The 22,129-nt window shown below is 36.8% G+C and overlaps 1 protein-coding gene across 1 annotated transcript; it reads right to left on the bottom strand.

Moving 5' to 3' along the window:
- On the bottom strand, nt 1-432 carry LOC123721951. Its single transcript, XM_045682314.1, has one exon. The coding sequence runs from the start codon at nt 430-432 to the stop codon at nt 1-3; it is 432 nt and encodes a 143-aa protein (XP_045538270.1).
- Between the last annotated feature and the right edge of the window lie 21,697 nt (nt 433-22,129).

Below are 22,129 nucleotides of genomic sequence, written 5' to 3'. Positions count from 1 at the left end.
CTACCCCCTGAGGTCTGTCACCGGAGAACCCCATGCACTCGATTTGTCGTAGAAGTCTCCAGCGACCACCACAGGGGTGGGGTGCACATCGGCCACAAGAGCGCCGACTTCAGCGAGCATCCGCTCAAAGTCGGCAAAACTTCTGCTCGGCGCGAAGTACACCCCGATCACTGCAATGCCGCCCAGCGACGCAAGAACCCAACCGCTACCCTTTGTTACACTTTCGAAGGGTGTGGGGCCCGTGCGTCGCCAGGCGACGATAGCCACCGAGCCGTCGCGATCGCCCGCCCAATCATCGCGGGCGCGGACGAAGTACGGCTCGGCGACTATGGCTACATCGATCTTCCACTGCGCCGCGGTCTGGATCAATAAATCTTGGGCCGCGACGCAGTGGTTGACATTCGCCTGCAGGATCGAGACACTGGGGGCCATTATTAATGGGCGGTGTCCATCGCCTCCACATCAGCTGCAGCTGCAGCTGTAGACGACGAGGCGGGGGGTCCCTGATTGCCCCCGCCTGTCTTTTTCTTGCCACCTTTGGTAGGGGGCCGGTTCATCGCTGGACACTTCTTGTGTCCCAGACGATGACCGGCCTCCACGCCCTCCGAAGCACAAATTGCGCAGGAGGGCTTCTCCTCGCACGACGCGGCCTTGTAGCCCGGCTGGCCACACCGAAAGCATAGCGCGCTGCGGTCGACGCCGCAGTCGCACTGCACCCCTAGGTGGCCGGGGACCAGGCAGCGGTAACACCGCTGCGGCCGCGCCTCCAGGAGGGTTGCCCTCACCGTCGACCAGCCGACCGTGAACCAGCCGGCGTCGACGATCTTCTTGGCCGCCAGGACGGGGCATTTCACCCACACGGTGCCCTGGCGGCCAGGTGGGCGATTTATAACGCCCACCTTTACACCTTCGGGAGGGCAACCCCCCAACTTCGCCACTTGCGCCGCCACCGCCTGGCTGGTGGCCGCATCGCCTAGACCGGAGATGCGTATCTCAGCGCAGAGCTCCGGCTGGGAGACGCGGGCCACGTCACCGATGGTCGCCCGCAGCTTGGCCGCCAGTTCATCGGCCTTTTGGCCCTTGTCGGCGCCAGCCACCTCCAAGACTCGGCCGCCGGTTCTCGCCTTGCGGAACCGGAGCCCCTCTATGCCCAGGGCCGAGAGGTCGACAGACTTCTCGGCCTTGTCCAGGACGGCCTCTTAGGTCGTCATGGACCCCTCGGGTAATGTTATGACAACTGCTGCCGTTTTAGGAGCACGCAGTCGGCGTCGGGGGGCCCTCTTCCTCTTCTTCTTGGATGCGGCGGGCGTCGCGGGGGCCGTTGCCGCCTGCTTCGGGGCCTTCGCCTTCCGCGTCACCACGTTCCAGGCCTCCTCAGGTTGGGGCTGGGGAGCGGGGGGCGCCGGCTCTGGCTTGCGGGCGGCCTCAGCCTCGCGGGCGGCCTCAGCCTCGCGGGCCGCCAGGCTCTTCTTGCCCTTTCCCTTACCCATTTTCGCCTCCGCGGCATACGTCGCAGCGGCGGCGGCGGCGGCGGCATTATGTGCGTCCGCAGCCAGCGCAGGGCGCAGCCTCGGCTCGGGCAGCAGGCGGTCGCCAATTCCCGCGATCCGGGAGTCTACCATGAATAGGATCTCCTCCCGGGTCATCTGCGGGGGGGCAGCCGCCTGCCGCTTTACCGCCTCCAGCTCCGCCCTCATAGCGGCCAGCTCGGCCTGCAGGTGGGCGACCTCCTGCGACTCAGTGCGGGATCGAAGCGCTCGCACCGCGTCGCCGATGGTCGACACCGCCTCGCGGACGCTGGCGATGTGCTGGCACTTCATCTTGGCCGATTTCTTGGTGACGCTGGCAATTACGTCCAGCGCCGCCTCGACCGTGCCGGCGAGGTCCTCAGCGGAGTGCTCGCCGGACGCCGCCTCTCCCGGACCTTCGGGCATCACCGCCCTGGCCCGGGCTCGCAGCACCCGGCTCCTCTCCGTGACCTCCGCCGCCAGCTCCGCCTCCGCCTGCAGCTTTATCTCCCGCTCCAGTTGGGCGTTGAGCTCCGCCTTCGCTCTGGCCAGACCGGCGTACTCCCCCGTCGTTATGGGGCGTCCGCGGCCTCTCTTTCGTGGCGCCGTTGTTTTGGCGCCAGCCGCTCCCTCTTCCGGCGTCAGCGATCGCTTCCGCCAAAATCGGCTGGGTGGGGAGCGCGATATTGAGCGCATACCCTCACCCCCGATTGCCTCCAATGAGGCGCAGCTGCCGCTGTCCGAATCGGACAGCTGCCTCCTCTCCAACACCATGGGCGAGTCGCACCGGGAGAGCGACACCCGCAACTCCCGGACGGCCACACCCGCGGCCCTGCTCCCGCCTTCAACTGCTTCCACATCTTTGTGCGTCTCTTCTGTCGTTTGTGCCTTGCCAATGTCGTCGTTGTTGTTTTGAGTTTTCTGATCTTCCATATAGTTCCCACGAGTGTGGGGGAAAGGAAACTCCAGCCAGGCAGAGCCCCCTGTACCCAGACCGGGCGTATATACTGCGGAGGTCCGCCAGTATCCGCAGGTTTTAACGACTTCGCTGTCGGGTTTTTAGTGACTGATACTTGTCTTGGGCCGGCCAATTAAGGCAAGCCCCCTGTCCCGGCGACGCCGCAAGACATGATCAACTGACACGTCTGACCGGGACAGGTTGCCCGACGTTGTCCCGAAGGACATCCCCCTGAGTGCGGGTTAGCACACCCAGGGGAACTGCCGCGCCGCGGAATACTCCCGCCGAAACTACGTCCGAAGACCGCTGTCCAACAGGACCGACAATGGGGAGAACACCGCTCCCAAGCCGACTAAGCCGGCGACGACGCCGGTCTGCACCAGTTCACCAGTCGACTCTGAAAACAGAGCCAAACCGTGCACTGAGCAGACCCGGCAACTCGCGGGGCGCTCTTAAAAGAGCGCCTCGCCGCGGACCTTGAAGGTCCACATCCCACGACCCCTCCATGGGTCAGCTGGCCGGATATTGGTCAGCGGCAGATGACTTCCCTCCCCCCGTAGAGGAAAAGGAACCCATCTGCCGCCGTCCAGAGTGCACCGGACCAACCGCTTCCATTCCCCCAGGACTTGTCCCAGAGCAATCCAAGCGGCGGCCCAACGTGGAGGTTGCCGACCCTAGCACCCCAATATCTGACTATAGGGGACAAAGAGTCACATGTATAATGGATGTTGGTGGGAGACTTTTTTTCGTGGGGAAATGCCTAACAAGTTATGTCGGGTCTGCACCGACTAAAACTCCACGGTGGCCGCCAACAGCGATAGCGGGGGGACACGGGATCTCCATACGGAACGCAACCGCAGCCTAATAAGAAACGTCCTAAGATGGACAAAGAGTCACATGTATAATGAAAGTAACTGAAATTTCCTAAAATAATTCTTCTTCTTCTTTTTCTACTTCTTCTTCTTCTATAAGACCGTCCCAAGGACGAAGAGTTGGAATTCGAACCCGGGACCTGCAGATAAAAGACAAATACTTAACCACTGAACCACCGACGCTACTTACTACTGTTACCAGCTACAAATCAATTAACTACGCAATAAACAAAGTGTACATAATACATAGTTAAATATTATGTACACCGCTATGTAATTCGAAAGTGTTAATTATTATTCTCTGCTCAAAATTTGAATACTACGTTTACATAACTAAAAAAGTGAATAAGAAAATAATACATAGTGTATTATTATTTTTAAGATTTAAAGTATCCACATGACCTCCATTTACAAATGTAAAAAGTTTGTAAATTATTCATATTACTGAAATTACAAACTTTTCTTATTGACAGTGTGATTCGTAAGCTCCCTTGTGGCCTGACCTAAACTTTTGAAGGTGAAATGAATGCCGCCTAAGAATTACACCAACCGTGTGGTACAAAGATTAAATAGACACATTTTTTTCAGTAAATAAAATACTCGTAGAAAATTGTGATTGTGAAATTGTGATCTCATATTGTAAATTTTTGATGATAAAAATAGAAATATTGATGCTTTTGGCAATTGGATTTTAAAAATCATTTCGTTCGAAAAATTATACGTAATAATTTAATATATTCACTGTACTTAATTTGCTTAATAATTTTATCCACAGCATATATTTTTATTCTTGTATTTTAGGTGTTTTTATCAAAAACACAACATAAACGTTTTGTTGCTGTTCTTTATGATTTTTTGGCAGTACAAATATACGGTAATGTCAAATCGGGTTTAAAAAATATACTAACGGTTCTATTAATATTGATTCTATTTAGATTTAATTTGAAAAGCAAAATGTCTTACGGTTGTATCTTTAGACATTTGGCCGTGGCCGGGGATAAGATTGAAAACGTAAAGTTAAAAAGGTTGAAAAGATGACCTTACCTTGACTTGCTTAGCAAGATAAAACTTCTTCAGCTGAGCGAAAACATATAAAGATGACATATTTAATCTGAGAATTGTCGCCAAGTCTGGATTTCCACTGTAGAGATACTTGTATAAAACTTACTAACATACCCCTGAGCTTTGAATTGGACTGCTTTTATTTTGTATGTTAAGTTTTAGGTTTACACAATCAAAGTAGTATATAAAATTTAATTAAAAATAAGTCGGATTATTTTTAAAACATAAAAGTTTAGCCGGAACAATAGTGTTACGCCATCTACATCCGCCTGCTGAGCCTGCACTTAGCAGAGCGGAGCTACAACGCCATCTACATCCGCCTACTCGCCAGCAAAACGGAAGTCGTCGCTGATCAATCTTTAACGCCAACGATGTCGTCACATCCCGTGAATCTACCCTATATAAGCCGTTGCACTGACACCGCAAGTTCAGTTTTTATTCTGTCGTCGGAAGGTCAACATAACTTCAACAGTTTGCTTAACTAATGAACTCGGAACCAACCACGCTGCCGGTTGCCTGCTTGTTAGATAAGTACTGATTACTGAGTCATTTCTGCCTTTTTGTCATTTTGTATTCGTGATGTTAGAATTACAAATCAGTTTAAACTCTAGCCGTTGGTAATGATGTGTTGAATTTTGTGTTGAATAATTGATTTTGTGATAAAATGTAAAATCGCGTTTTGATAGACATCTTTCATTTAGGACTTTTAATAATTCGCTTTAATAATAGTTTTATAGTAAAATAATAAATTTCATCTTATTTGATTCTTGCATACAGCGTCAGCCTTTTATATGAAAAGCATTCTTCGCATTCTGAATTCACTGTCCGTAGTAGCAAGTTAACGGACTTAACCGCATGAGTGTGGCAAAATAAAACGCCCTGTTTACTTTTCAATATTTAACTATTCTAATTTTACTGAAAAAAAATAATAAAAAAAACATAAATAAGTCCGTTAACGTAAAGATGAGAGGACTGTCAGGCATTACTCTAGATTTTCTTAAATATAAATAGGGGTCAAGCGGGCAGCGGAAGTCTTAATGAGACGAAGTCACTGACGCCTATGGACATAAACAAAACCAGATCCATCGCAGTTGCGTTGCCGCTATTGTTTATTGTGACGTGGTTATTCACTGACGAAGCACAGAAACATACAATTATGATTGGTTTTTTCATACATTTTTATGTGCCTAAACAGTAAAAAATTAGACATTGTTTCAATTACATTTTAGCTTAAACATATATATATATGTCAACCCTTTTATCGCTCGCTGAAAATACACACGCACGGGGTAATGGCCCGGAATCATGATTATGCGTATGCTTCCGTAATTCGATTTTGACAAATAAATAACAAAGTACTTATACAGAAGTAGTTTTTTGGACTGTATTTTATGGAGTAATACAGTATGTTTTGGCCGAGGTATTTTGGTAGAAGTGCAATTAAGCTTAGTCAGAGAAGTGTTATTCATTAACAGTCAAGGTGTATGTAGGCAGACTTAGCGCGAACTGTTCCAATACGAAACGTGACCCATCATAATAATGCGGTATTCAAAGGTGTGTGCACTTAATTAATATTTCAGCGCCAAGGCTTACAGTCTGTTGTTTGTCTGATGTTTACATCATTAATACATCGTAATTTTTACCCGAATAATATGAGGGCAATGTACGCGTTTATAAGTGTTTTTAGTATATCTAGTTATCTTTGTTCCCGACTACTAGCAGATTTTGCTCACAGATTTGTATGTCGTCTAGGAACAGATGTATGGATTGTGTGTTGGATGTGATTTGATTTAGAAGGGACTGATGACTGAAATGATAAATTATCCGATTTGGTAGTCGAAAATGAAGTACGGAGACTCGACACAGAGTGGGATAATAAGGTGATGATTATGTTTGTATGTAGGTTTTACAATATAAATATCAAACATATAAATATATCTAAAGGTGTATTCTACAAGATAGTAAACATTCTATTACACGTATGGTATAAAATTCTCAAGAGAACCTACTTCTAATATTCTTTTCTCAACTTAATGAAAGTAGACCGCTAACTTAGTTAAGTTCTAACTGAGCCAATTGCATTAGTTCCCGGAATGCTGAAGCGAAAATCCTTTAGGAAGCATTCACTATCAATTTTTAATTGCGTAAACGAAGTAAACAACATTAACAACGCCCTCTGTATTTAACAGCATGTCAACCATATAAACAATAATTTAAATGTTTTTATTAATAATAACACATAATTGTTGTCTCTGTTTTGTCAAAGAAAATGAAAGGGATGACAATATATATTAATACATGTATTACTGCAGTGTAATTTTAGGTGAAGATGTTAGTATATATGGTGATTTTTCGTTGTCAAAACTGTAAAAAAAAATATTGTTACTCTTGTTTTTTTAAAGGATATTATGTTTTTTTTCGATTATATTGATCATAATCAGTATATAAATCAAATTATCAAGTTAATTACAATGCTGAGTGTTTCTCTATCAGTTAACGGACACACATTAGAGCTAATATCTAAGCGCTTATACTTACCAAGGGCGTTATCTTAAATACCTTAATTGAAACAGGTGACATTAACTGCTACTCTAAGATCATGTTTAAATTATAACAGATTAACGATACGACTTAAATATACTTGATGTCAAAGGTAATAAGTACTTTATACGTACAAAGAAAGTGAAATAGAATTCGATTATATGGCCGACCTATGCATCAGATGAACGTTTATCTTGCTAATATTATCTATATGAATGTTTGGATGTATGGATGGATGTATAGATGTCGCGGGTCACAACTAATAAGAACATATAATTTACTGTTTAAAAAATTTGACATGCATATATATGGAGATAAATGAAATTTTTGTCTATTTGTACGTCACCTAATTAATATACATGTAAATATGTACTTATATTTTTCGTTTTTATTTTATAAACTGAATTCTCTTTTTGTCTGAGAATTCATGTTCCAGACTATAAGACATCTTATTAAGATACTCGTATATTTTAACCTTTTAAATGGTTCTGTCTTTGTTTTATTTAAAACATTTATTAATATTACACAAATATTTTTATTTGCTTAAAATATTTCCAACTCCTGCAAACTCTTTACTAGTTACCTAAAAGGTCACAAAGGAACGAAACATGCCAGCGAAAAACGTAAAAAAACTGTCTCCAGTTAAATTTGTGCATCGCTAGATAAAAGGAAAAAGTAAATAATAATTGTTGCTTTTTCGTCCACTTTAAATGTAAACAAACGTGCATTGATTAGCTGCAACTTGCGAGCACGTATTGTATTTGAACTCCGGGCTGTAGTATGACCCGCCTCCGCAAACTTACTGAACATGATTAACGATGCACTGAAAATTGTACTCGCTGCTTACAGTACTAAAAATACAAAATTAGTAGTTTTAATAGAAGACATCTTAGTCTTACACGAACTTATGAAGGACATGATGGATAACATAACATGCATAAACCCCTTCCCACAATGTCTAGAGTTGCGCCGATATACCGGCACAGTGTTGATTTTCTCTCTAACAGTTAGTTGCTTATAGATACGTTATTCCAGACAGTAAGCTATCTCAGGGCTAAATTTCAACCAGATTCATCAAGTCGGTTTGGAGTTACCTGCTAACAAACATCAATATATCTAAATTTATATCTTATACTTATACTTGTATAACCATCTATATATTATGTTAACTTTTCATTATAAAATATAAAATATTTTCCTTTACAGAGAGAAGTTTTCTCTTGCGGGTTACATTCGGATTTGTCTTGACTTAGTTTAATATGGATACACTTGTTGAGGTAACTTACCTGAGCTATGTCCTACTATACTTTTTACACGATTGAACTGTTACTCTTTTAGTTTTGTTCACTATTGTTTGTAGTTACTTCTACACGTATTTACTTTGTTTAGGGACAGTAACATCATCTTTATAGTGCTCTTTTCCTTAGGTAGGCATAGTATGTATTACTCTTCCATACTTCTCTATCAGCCGTCATATATGCATTCACTGCAAATATGGTGGTAACTCTTCGAGTATTACTTATACTGTGCTGCACTTATAGGGTTACTGAGACCAAAGTATAGAATATAAAGTATAGAAAACATCGTCATTATCTTTGACAAAACACAGATAACAATATTTTATTACGGGGAATTTAGGACTCAGCAAGTGACATAAAATATGAGGCATATTGTATTTAAATATTACCACGTTTTTGGTTTAATTTTACAATATTACTTTACAGTTATCTTTAAAAATTCATACTATGATATTGCACGTCTTATATTAACGTCTTCTTATGTGTGAATTAATTTTTCCTCTCACCTATTGTATTAGTTGTGAGTTCCATTTTTTATGATGTAACTTTTTTTCTTTTGATTTTTAAGGCCACAGTTCTATAACTTTAAGCTGGATAAAATAGCGTTCTAAGAGTTGGTAGGCGGAAAAGCAAACACTTTACACATATTGAAATGTTAGTTCGATGCTCATAAAGTTTGACTTAGAGTGCATTTCGTAGCCTCTTCAAGTATATTGCAACCGGCATATTAAAAACGTCAGTTATAACCATCTGTGATATTTTTAAGATGTTTTCTGAATCGTTCGATTTATCTTTATTTATGAATGTAAATGAATCGAAAATATTCGAATACTAAATACTACTTATTAGTATTTTAACCGATTTCAAAAAGGAGTTTCTCAATTTGTTTATGTTTTTTTTTTTGTGATATAAGTGAAAACTTCATACGTCTAATATAATTGTGTGGACAACAGATGGCGCCACTAGTAGTCTCGTTATTCTCGTTTTCAAATATTAAAAATTTAATATGTCAAACATGGGGATAACAGTAGGTTCATATATTTATTGTTGTTACTGTAACGTCTGAATCTATAGAAAATAAGATTTCCGCTGCGTGCTATAACTCCTAAGTCAGATAAACAACCGTTTTAAATTTTTTTAACCGTTATTCAAGTGTCTTATAAAACCAACTGATTCAGCGATCAGTTTCCATTTTCGTAATATATGTATAAAAACATATAATGATAAGTATGACATGCGTCATTAGTAAATTTATAATTACGGAAAGAAATCCTTAGTTAAGATAACAGCAAAGTTTCTCTTAGGTGCATGGTATGTGTAAACATGTAATCGATCAATTTGCGGAGAACTTAATCGAATTCACACTTCAAGTATTCGTAGGGGGCGACATAATCCAAAAACTTGACAAACCAAATTCCTCGTGCATCAACAATTTCTGACCTCAAGAGGTCGCTCAAGTTTTAATAGAACAATTTCGAGACAATTTGTCGCCGAATTTCTCATCCGATATTCCCTGCAGCTCGTTATAACTTAAATGGTGTGAGAAAATCTAATGCAATATGCTCTATACTGTATTCAAACTATTTGAGTTTCGAAAACCAACTAAATCCTAAAAATCATTGTACCTTTTATCTTTTTCAGTCAATGAGATTGAAGAATATTTATCAATCAAGCTGTCTATCTTATCTTATCTAATCCAATCAAATCAAATTTTATCTAGGCTAGCTAATCTAATCTCATCTCTTCGTTTCTCATTTAATCTCTTCCGTTCATATAACTTTTCATGCTGTCTTACCTACTCATCTAATGAGATACATTAATCTTTATATTTTTAAACATATACATCTGCTGCTACTATGTCTTGTTCTTTTTAGCGCTGACGTGCGTTTCCATTGCTGAAATAAATACCTATAAAAGTATATTGTTATATCTTTTTTCGAAGATAAGGAAGAGTACAATATAAATGTCATACAAGTGTGGTATGGAAACTCACAGTCAAAGAAGTAGTTTAACCGTGTAAATGTAGTCTGTCTGTACACAATAGTTACCCACCACCGTGTCACCTTGTTACAAAACATTTACACTTGCTGTAGTCAACTCGCGAAAGTTCTTTAAAGGAACTAAAGTTTTAAACTGAATTTAAAAGCTTACTGCTATAAAGGTACGTACGTGACTGTGATGTTAGTGTCTCATGAGAAATGAGGAATAGAATAAAAATGTATTAAATCTACAACTTGACCAACACGAGAAAGTCTTTTTTTTTTGGAATTGAAACAAAAAGCAATTTGCCTGATTTTGAATTATCAACGAAATAAAATTAGTTTCTTCGATATAAGTGCTTATTTCCACCAGTGCGGCTACTTCAGACAAATGGTGCGCGACTGGTGGAAATTGGTTATGTTGAAATCTTAATAATCCTACTAATATTATAAATGTGAATTTTTGGATATATAGATGGATTGATGTATATTTCTTACAAGGTATCACCAGAACGGCTGCATAGATCTCGTTGAAATTTATCATAAATGTAGATCATAGTTTGGAAGAACACCTAGGCTAATAATGATGTTTTTTTTTTAATTCCGCCCGGACGGAGTCGCGGGCTACAGCTAGTAGACGATAAAAGAATCGAATTTTGTGTGAGTTAAACGAAAATGCTTGATCGACATAAATGTATTTCGTATTTGTTTAAATTCAATTTGTTCCTCTTCTACATTAAGACTTTATTTTTAACCTTATGTTGTAGATAGGTAAAACAAGCGAACAAAAATTTTACAAATATTTTTCGATCTTTTACAAATATTTTCCGTTTTCAAAAGCACTTCCACGGTTCCCGAGTGCGTTCAACAAAATGCTTTTAAACCGTCCAACATATTAGTTGTCAAATACTTGCATTCTAAATGGATTTTACTAGTTCAAATCCTAGTGCGAATTTTCGTGAGAACGCTTTTGTAATTTCGTCGACAAAATTATCTATTAAAATTTGTGTACCGAGCGAAAAGTAACAACGGAATAATTAGTTGACAAATGGTAAAAACACGAATTCACAACAAGTACCGGATACTTAATGAATAAACGATAAAAATGAGACCTTCAACCTTTGTTAATATGTGATACTAGCTGTCGCCCGCGACTCTGTCCGCGCGGAATTTAGAAAAACTTAATTAGTACCCTATGTGTTCTTCCAGACTATGCTCTACCTCTATGTCAAATTTCAAACGTCCATCCATCCATGTAAACATTCTAATTTATAATATTAATATGTTATAGTAAGATGTTTCCGTAATGTTTCTTAAAACAAATGGTTTCGTAACAACAAAATTTGCAAGAGCTACGTTAGCCGCGCGTCAACACAACACTAACTGATTTCCCCCGGGCCCGCGTGCTTTACATTTTAATGTTGTTTCGCGAAATTAAAATAGGATATTCGCTTAAAACAATACTCTCTAAGCTTCCATTCAGCCGACCAGTTTACGTTTAACCAGTCTTTTAACAACGATTTGTAACAAGCTTTAACTTTTTTAAATCATTTATGGAAAAAATGTTCACTATACTCTACTCAACAGAAATAACAATTCATTTTCATAAGGCTCTTTTAATGTAAAAAGTCAATAATCAACATCGTGAACTTTCGTGATATTCTAAAACTACCGATTTTTTTTTTCATGGTAGGCACTTGGCAGTTGTTTTTTGTAAAACTGCATTCATCTTACTCAGTCCATTATATATTGTGCAATGGTGCTTAAAGTAATCAATAGAAGTCATTTGCCATCCTAATACCCGGTCGCATATTACTTCGCGTCTCCAAAAAAAACCCCATCGAATTTCCCATTCAGCACTATTATTAAAAACACTGTACTTCCACTGTTGTTCGAAAACACCGTACCTACTAATTGACTAACAACTATCCATACGACACGATAATTTCAAGCCGACTGCGCTTGTTTTTGCAATGTTTAATTTTCCAGCGTTTATTGAACAGAGTTTCCACTGCGGGAACATCTTTATAAAAATATTATCATGCATCTCATTCTCTATATAAATAAAATTGTTTGAAAACTCAGTATTTGCTTTTTTTTTCTTTATTTTCTTTATTTTCTTATTTTATATTTATTTACCTTCATTTGTAAACAAGATATTTTTACTTTACATTTGTGGTGAAATTTTTAACGTTTTTCAAATTCGTTAAAACATTATTTATTTACCAATTTTAAGACTAGATGGCGTTGGCGACATCGTATTTAAAATAAAAAAAAACAGCATTGCTTATTTGGTAAAAGCATAAACTTAAATTGGTAACATGAAATTAATAAAAATAATCACTTTGTAACATAGTGTAATTTAGGTCTGTAATCTATTGAAATTGATACTTATTTCTATTGCAGATACAACCAAAGGTTGTCGTTTCGGAAAAACGTCAAGACAAACGACTGACAAACACGTTGGCGTGTTGTGAGTTATTTTTCTTGTAATGTTTAAGATTAGACAACAACAGAGATTTTTTGTAAGTTAAAGATTAAAACATACGATATATTGATCTAGTTCTGCCTATTGTGATAAGTTAAAATGTTGTAAATTCGTGTAAGATAGGTAAATATCTAATTTTACTTATAACTTTTTTCCGTTAATTATCATACTCTAATAAGTGTACATTGTGTTATCTGATTCTTCTTTTTTGGTGATGATAATTTTTTTAAAGGTTAGTTTTATTTTTGTAGATGTAAAATAGTTTAATCATAAATTCGACATGAAGTTAAGAGACCTTGCTGCGTTACTCAGGGTAACTTAATGATTGCACAGCAAGTTTCTTAGTTTAGAATTAGTATGGATGGAAAAAATCATCGATTTTTGAAAAAAAAACGATTGTTATATTTTTATTTCGATTTTTAGGGAATGATTATTATTTTAACAATAGTCAATTTTTAAAAATCAATAATTATTGAAGTAGTATAGCTGCCCAAACTTTTTCTTTAAAGTTACGAAAATGTTTTTAGGCATATTTGTACTATAACCAACTATACAAGTAACATAACGTAATAGAATGTGCCGTTTATACAGACGGAACATTTCAAAAATTCTCATTAGACGAAACGCGGACAACAAAGTCATTTGTTAATATCGCAATAACTTCTCTTGAAACTTACTTGTTCCCTCAAACATAACCATAGCAGGATGCGTGTCTAAACAGCGCCATCTAGATTGGCACAAAGTAAAATGTAAACGAAAATATTTAATACTAGTTAAAATATAATTCGCATTTGTAAGAATGTAGCAATTAGAAAAATCCTAGATTTTAAACTTAACTGTTAATTTATTACCTGCCGTTATATTAGCCCAATTAAAAAAATAGCACCAAATATGAGCATGATAACCTTTTCAAATAACCGCGTCATGGCGCTGCTATCGCAACAATTGTTTAGGTTATTTTTCACTTATAGATTCATTGAAATTGTAATAATGGAATAATTTTTATGTTACAGTTATATTCAATGTCATTTAAAATTTAAATATTATCGATTTTGTTAATCCATGACACATTATAACAAAGAAATAATATCGATCCAAAGTTTACGGCATATTGAAACTTTTTATCTTACTCCCGGATTATGTTCGATGTGAAATAAAATATTGGAAAACTGGCGATTCCTTTATTCCAATATATCATTTTCGTGTCGCACAATTGAAAGTTTATATTTATAAAATTGTGTATGTGAATAACTTCACAGTGGTACTTATTACTTGGAGTGTTTAAGATACATACTGATCCATTTCTCTCAAATCAATCAAAGATTCAAACTTTAAGCATTACAATAATAATCCAAAAACCTGTTTTTAATTAAATCAAACAATTTTTGTACTCCTTCTTTAAGTTAAATCTGTAGCGCGATAAGATGATTTTTGGGTTCGTTCGTGATTCGTTCATTTCCAACGGTCAAACAAATACAACTCTTTGTAATTTAACAAAATATCAACAAAAAAATGCGGTTGAAATTATGTCTTATATCACCAAGTCTGCATATTTTAACGATTTGATTGCTTTCTTATTACTTTAAAAATATAAAGAAGCTGGTGTTAAAAAGGTTAAAAAAAGTGTTCAATGAAAGCGAAGCATCGCTTGTTTTATTTCCGACTTCGTTAGTTGGCAGCGCTGCTGTTACACTTCTGGCAAAAGAATTAAAACAACTTTACTAATACACAGTAATTGCCGCTCAGCTTCAAAGAGATAAAAATTAACTTGCCGTGGACTCGAGCGCAATAATAACAAATTTAATAATTTCCTTCTATGAAACGAGAAAGGAGAAAACGTGTTAAAAAAAATTGTTAAACTTATTTAAAAAAAATACTTTGATGTCCTGTATTCTATGGTTGTTATTTAAAAAAAAACTATTCGCTTTTTAGTTATTTCAAATTTCTAAGTAATAAATATCTCTTTCAGGAATAATACTAATTTATTGGACATAGATATTATAGACTTCGGTGGACTCAATTAAATTTAAATAAACAAGGTAGTAAACGTCTTAATTGTATCTTAGGTTGGTTATAAACCCTTACGAGTTTATGAAAATAATATTATTTCTGGTAAGTTAGTCCAGTATTATTATAGTCTTGTTGAATAACACAGGAATATTGTAAGGAACAAGCTCACATGTGCAGCATAATTTATCTAAATTACAGTATGGTTTTCAAAATAAATATTAAAGCATTCTAATAGAAAATTTGGTACGTGTAATGACTTCAACTTTGAACTGTAATTATAGTAATTATTGTAACCAAATACTATCCAAAACTGATGAATACACCTTATGTAGTTATTATATCGTGTGCGATATTTATAAATAGCAGGCGCCCATCCCTCCGTTCACAAGGAATTAAAAAAAAACTTAATTAGTAGCCTATGTGTTCTTCCAGACTATGATCTATACCTATGCCGAATTTCATCGAGATTCGTTGAGCCGTTCTGGTTCATACATCCAAACATTTGCATTTATAATAGTAGTAAGATAGTTATCACAGTAATAAATAATATATTATGAACCTTATCTTTTTATCACATTTATCACATTGTTAAACATTGAAAACTTTTTAATGCATTTTTTTCGTCGCAAGAGATAATAACATATAATATTTCTGAAGTACGCGTTCACGGTTATATTAGAATGTGTGGGACAACATATAATTTATGATATAGGTAGCTTTTGTTACTCTCATGTCCATATGTTAAGGATACTCGACAGTGAAACAATAAGATAGTTTGCGGACTCAAGATTTACTGCGGGATATACAAGGACCGTCATACACACTTATAAACGTGATTTACACGACAATCACAATAGCTAAAGAATTTGTAAGGTACGTCACAAGTTAGGAGTTCCATACACGGACTCCAACCACCAACCGCTTGAAGTAGTCTATGTATAACTGTTCTAAATATTTTTTACATAAAAGCACATAAACATTCTACTTAAATATAATCCTTAAAAATTACTTTTTTTAAACACTAGGTCTCTAAATATACATTTTTTTATTTAGAACTTATAATCGAAACTCTTCTATATTGTCTTATATCGCATTTTGATTCTCTAAATATATTTTACGTAATAGTTTTGAACTTTCATTTCTTTACAGTAGCAAACATCAGTGATATTATCCAACCAAAAGGAAGATGTTATCAAAACGCAAAAGTTTATTTACGAAGTATAAAGTTGGCAAGATGTTTTGTTATCCAATATCCTTCGGGTATCTGTTTATGTATGAACGAAACAGTACTAAACCTTTCGAAATAAAGATGTTGTAAATTCTTCCGACACTAAATATTTTTCGACATAACATATTTTTGTGCATAAAATTTTATATCTTATTGTTTACCTGTATCAATTTTATTGATACAAATAAAACTCTATATCTGAGTAATAAAAATATTTTATCCGTTTTTCGTAAACTTCTAAGATCTTTTGTAATAAAAATAAAATTGCACATATGTAATATTTCATAAATTGCTTCTTACTTATTTTATGATTATTTATAAAATTTATATGCAAGAAATTGAAAATATGGTAAATGGTTTTATGAATAAAATAACTAGTTAGACACAAAAACATGCAGCGATAGCATCATATCGTGATCAATAAAATCTCACTTACTCTTAGATATTGGCAATCTGGTATCGTTACTGTACATTCATACATCAATGCAACTGACGTTTTAATATGCCGGATGCAATATATCTGGAGAGGCTGCAAAGTGCGTCTCAGTCAACTTTTATGAGAACAGTTCAACTCTTTTATTGAGATATTTGTATCTAAGCAACATAACATTATATATTGAAGTTATTTAAACTAGAAACTTTTATAAATAAATGCGAGTATTCTAGTAAAACATTTTAAGTTAGAATATGGTAGACGCCAAATGACTTGGATGGTTACAATTTGTCATACGCTTGTCATGTCAGGAAGGCTTTTTTTTAGGGTAAATATCATTAGTGTCGTCACTTAAGTACAGTACAAAATGACATTACGAAAATCTACTCTTGATAAGACGTCGAACTTGTATGAAATACTCCGCCAATAGGTTACGGTAGCGGTTTTAGAATAGGGTTAGGTAGGGGTGCCACAAAAATCTCGTTCAGGGCAACGGAAATTCTAAAACCGTCCCTGTTAAGTTAGGTTAGGTTTCTATTCAATTTATGTATCCTAAGTTACATATTTAAGTATTATCAAAATAATAAATCTTCATCAATAGTTCGTAATGATTGAAAACGTCTACACTTCATATTAATATATTGAAATCAAAGTTGGTAGCGTCGTCTTTGTTTTATATCTCCGTTTTGTTCTCCGTGGTTAATATATTATATTACGTCCGTTCCATTGTAATTGCTAAACGATGGATTTGATTTTAACGAATGGTGTCTTCGTCGTCTTCGTTCATCTTCATTCACCCTCGTGTTCCATTTGTGTTCGTTCTCGAATTATCATAGTAAGTCAGGCTAGCTTTTTAAAAGTATCACATACGTTCTAATTTTTTTTTTAATGTAATGTCGGTAGAGCTTCGTAGTGAAATGAGATGGGGTTTATGGCAACATTTAAGTGATATTCCGTGTCGTGGTACGTCGAGTATCAACTTGATCCGGGCTACGCTTTAATGGACGTGTAAAATGTACATACATCACTCAACGATTCGATATTCATTTACTTAATGCTGTACACATCAGATTTTTATTGTGCTTTTAAAAAAACAAGCACAACACAATGATAGAAGTTATATATAAGTGTGGGGTGATAATTTGACTCTTAGCACCAATTAGATGGGGAAGAGAACTGAACTCAACGGTTACGGGACGGATAAAAGATTAAGTACTCTCTTTCTGTACGTCCCATCCTCTGTCTATTTCAGGAAGGGAGCAATCGATAACTTGTTAAAGATGTCAATGGGCATGGGTCGCTTATTTAGCGAAATCAGGTAAGCGTTTGATCGTTTCCCGCCTTATACCTTCCATTTCCACCGAGGTGTCCTTGACTGCTATGCAATATAAAAGCACGCGCAGCTCTAGTTATTCTGTTAGGTTGTTCAGTGAAAATAATCAGTAAATTTTGTTTTAGATGCTATTACTATAAGGACGATATGTGAATGCGCATGTTTATCTTTTAAAACAACATGCGAAAAACCAATAAGATATCTTGTTCGTTATTACTGAGTTCAAGAATTTTGCGGCTTATCGATTTTTTACATCCAACAATATTGAAGTAATCCAAAAGTAACTTCTTGTAGCATTTCTTCTTAAATAAAGTTATCAATGACAGTGAATTCCTTTTTTCTAAAGACATCTTTGCTAAAACGTTTTTCATGCTAAGGTTTATTGTTTTTTTTACTTCGCGAATCTTTTATTTTCTATAAATATTCGATTGCTCCTACCCTACGGCTTAGTGTTTTACCTAAGGAAGTTATTTATTAAAAAAAATTGGTTTAGAAAAAATTGCTCGAGCGGTATCTAAGTTCCGTACTCAGAGTGATTAATTGGTCCCTTGGTGAACTTCAGTGTAGATTTAGTACTGATTGAAGTACAATTTCAAAACGCTTTTTTCAAATATCTTTTATAATACATCGGTTTAATTAATCTCAGAATTAACCAAAATAAATGAAAAAGTAAAATATCGTAGTGGCCGCCATGTTCTGAATAAGACATTCCTTCGTTTACATAATTTTTGTGTTGGATCGAAACGACGCGACGTACCTATATAACTAACAACAAGCATCAAGCAACTTATAGTATAAAATTGGATTAACAAACAAAGCTCCAAAGTCTTCATTAGACGTTAGCGGTGAACAAATTGCGATTTACGTCCGCAAACTCCAGCACCCATTAATTTAACAAAGCTGTACACTCTAAATTTCCCTCTAACAGTGTCTCTTTGTTTCATACAACTAGACGGCCCAGCTGCACACAAGCGAGGAAGAATTTCTCGATGAATATGTCTCAATTTCGAAAAGCTGATCCATTTTTTTTTCTTTTTTCTTTTTTTTATAAGAGAAGGGGCCAAACGAGCAGCAGGAATACCAAGGTGTTCATCGATGTCCATGGACATCTGCAATTCCAGAGGAATCGCAGATGTGTTGCCGGCCTTTGAGATGGTGATACGTTCTACGTATAGGTTAAAAATATGACGATGATTTTAATGCTAAATTGCTAAAAAAAACAAGAATTCATGTTGTAGGGATATTGCATCGTCTATAACCTAACCTATATGAACAAGACTTAAAAAATGAATGAGTTTTCCAAATTGGAAAAAGGACAAAGCTTGTTAAAATTTCTATAAAAAACACTCTGCTATATTTATCGAAAATCATTTTTTTTTTGTTAATGCGGGCAAGTGTTTAAGATAGTGAAAGAAGTTTTTTTCTGTAAAATTTATGGAATTTAGGAATCTTATCGTGTGATATAAATTAGGTATGTTTACAAAATTGATGTCCATTTTAAAACCGATTATTTACAACTATTTCTTTCTATAGTTTGACCTTATGAATTTAATTTAGTAGATGTTGAATCTATGTCTCAAACACTCCATTTACTTTATAGACGGTAGAGAATAGCTTTTATTTTATATTTTAAAAATATATTGAAGAACAAGTTAAGTGAATTCAATTTGTCGTAGATATGTTTGTCGTCGGAAGCGATTTTACAAAGAGAGCTCGAGTAAACTGTTGTTAGACGTTTTCAATGTACTTCATGGCTTTTATTTTGTTTTCTCTTCATCTAGGGATTATTTGTTATGTATTCTTTACCGTAAGTTTCGTCTGCCGAAATACATTAGTTCACAAAAACGATAAACAAAATTTATACTTTAACATAAAGGCAGGTATATCAGTTACTTCAGCATGATCATTAAAAAAATAAACTGTAAATTAATTTTTGCAAAGTTCTTTTTAAAACATCATTTTGTTGGCGCGTTAAATGAAACACGTATTTTCATGAAGCTCGCAACATTAAAATGAAAGGATGAGATACGACGCCTACAACTACGACGACAATCCTACGCGTAAGGTCCTAACTCGTTTTTAAGTAAATTGACTTTTTGTGCTCTTTGAACTGTACTGGGCAAGATATCAAAATTAGAATATCATCTTTAAATCATGACAATTTAAATGGAATAATAGTCAGTCTTAGTTTAGGAAATGTGTCATGCAAATGGAAATCAAGTACACCAAAATGGCTATTTAAAAAATTGGCATTTTTTGAGTTACGACTGTTTGTATTGGAGCCGTCGTGGTAAAGCTCGAGCGAAGGCTGTGGATTAAGCGCTTACACATTGTGACTGGCTGCGCTGCAGGAGGAGCTTGATTCAGCCTGAAATATGACCCGTGTCAACTCTTTTTGCGACGACTCAACGCGTTTGTTTATGTTTTTTAAAAGCTTGCAAACCTAATTTGCATTTTATGATTTTGTAATAGCATTAAATTTGAATATTTATTAAAGTATAAATTAGTTTGTACATTAAAAGAACTTATTTAAACATTTACCCTGTATTGTAACTTAGTATTATACTTTCCTTTGATTGTCTTTTACGCTCGAGATTTGAGTTGTATATAAAATAGATATTGATTTAAACTTTCCTATATAACTTCTTTTCTCTAATAATGAAATATATTCTGAGCTTTTAATATTTTTTTTTTACTTAAAATATTTATTTTTCAACTATAATTTTCTGTTAACTTTTAGGTCAGAATACATAACGCATCGATAATTAATTTACTGTAGTATATATTAATGTCTAAGCTTTATAAAGAAACAAACAGGCTCAATAATAATCATTGTCAACGTATCTCTTTACGTAGACGTCGATTCTTGTCGAGATTGTATACAGGGTGAGTGCATTTAGTTCATTTCCCCCGACACTTCGTTGCTCCATCCCGCGTCAGTCCGGGATTGATTGACACACCTGAAGGATTGGGTAACGGCATTAAATAAAGTATGATGCGGAACCGTTATAACTGTTAAATATAACCGTTTTTATTTTAAATCTTAAATTTCAATGATTATTTCGTCAACTTTTCTGTTATCACAGTCTCAGATTGTTAATATTTATTATTTGATATATTTATATTTTTGTGTGTTACTAAAATTGACCAATTTATAAATTTAATTTGATAGAGTTTTTTTTATGTATCTAAATATTTTTTGTCTATACGAATCAAGTATTTTAATATTATAGAATCTCCATTTCATTTACTTTGTAATAGCTTTAGGTCTTGGATATTTCCAAATATTATGTACCAACATTCCACGAAAATTATATTGTACTCTCAAACTTCGTTTTTATTTTGGTTTTTCCAGAATTGCGATTTAAAATGTATAACATTGTGGAGCAGAAATATTTTGTCATTTATTTGTATCCGTAGAATGTTACGAAATTAATGATCGCGGGACACATTGTCCGTTTCTACATAAATATTGCTCGAATGAGATATTTTGACAGAATTTTATTTTATTTTCAATTAATTGAAAAAAAAAATTAAATTTCGTACAAATTATATTTCTACAGTGAAATGGAAATGAAAATATATAAATAAAAATAGAATTTAAAATAAAGAAATGCTTTAATAAAAAAACATGAACATTTGTTCGATATAGTTGCGATGTGCTTACGTCATGTTAATGCCCTTTTGAATTTGGCAGTTTTAAAGATTAGAGAAGGTAGGTCGACACATTTTTATTCTCCCGCACAAGCGGGTAGTTTCGAAATCCCTCTTCGCTACGGACGGGCGCGGGGCCTGCGGGCGCTTGTGCGGGGAAGGAGTGAGTCGGCAGAGTTCATCGTGTCAGCATCGGAAGTGGACGTGAGTGAATTAAAGTGCACTTCGGACGTGTCTACTATTTAGCGTACAGGGTCGCTAAGTTTACGGTTCCGTGTTCGGTCCGATAACGACGCGTCTATAGGGCGCTTACGAGAAGCGGTGTATCGGATGCATCAGGAGTGCAGCATTGCTGGCGCCTTTACACTGTATGATAGTGACTTATTTGACTCGACTGACACCGACAGAGTGGCCAGGCACCTGCAGGCGGTGAACGGGGCATCGAATTGGTAAGTGCCACACTTCATATACTTACAATATTACGGCAAGCCTTGCGAGACGTAGTCTAAGGCAGCTTGTGCCGCAGGACTCGAACCCGTTGTGTACGGCACAACATTGTTACCGTGAATTTGGCTGTGTTGTCTGTCACATCGGTATAAGAGCATGTTTTTAACTCTGTTTTTACAAAGGAAATGACCCCCTCATTATAGCACTATGTTTTTGGGCAGGTACTCGTATATAGTCAATGAAAACATTTAACGCTTGCTCATTGAACTGCGGTTTGAACGCAAACCTATCGATGATCAGCAATTCATTAGGAGCATA

Source organism: Papilio machaon, chromosome 18 (genome assembly GCF_912999745.1).
Source record: "Papilio machaon chromosome 18, ilPapMach1.1, whole genome shotgun sequence".
NCBI classification, from domain to species: Eukaryota; Metazoa; Arthropoda; class Insecta; order Lepidoptera; family Papilionidae; genus Papilio; species Papilio machaon.
The sequence above is the reverse complement of the archived record's forward strand: the minus strand, read 5'-3'. Positions and strand labels throughout refer to the sequence as shown.

What these genes read in the sequence shown, in the direction of transcription:
- LOC123721951 (XM_045682314.1), bottom strand. Translation starts at nt 432, where the DNA reads ATGGCCCCCAGTGTCTCGATCCTGCAGGCGAATGTCAACCACTGCGTC.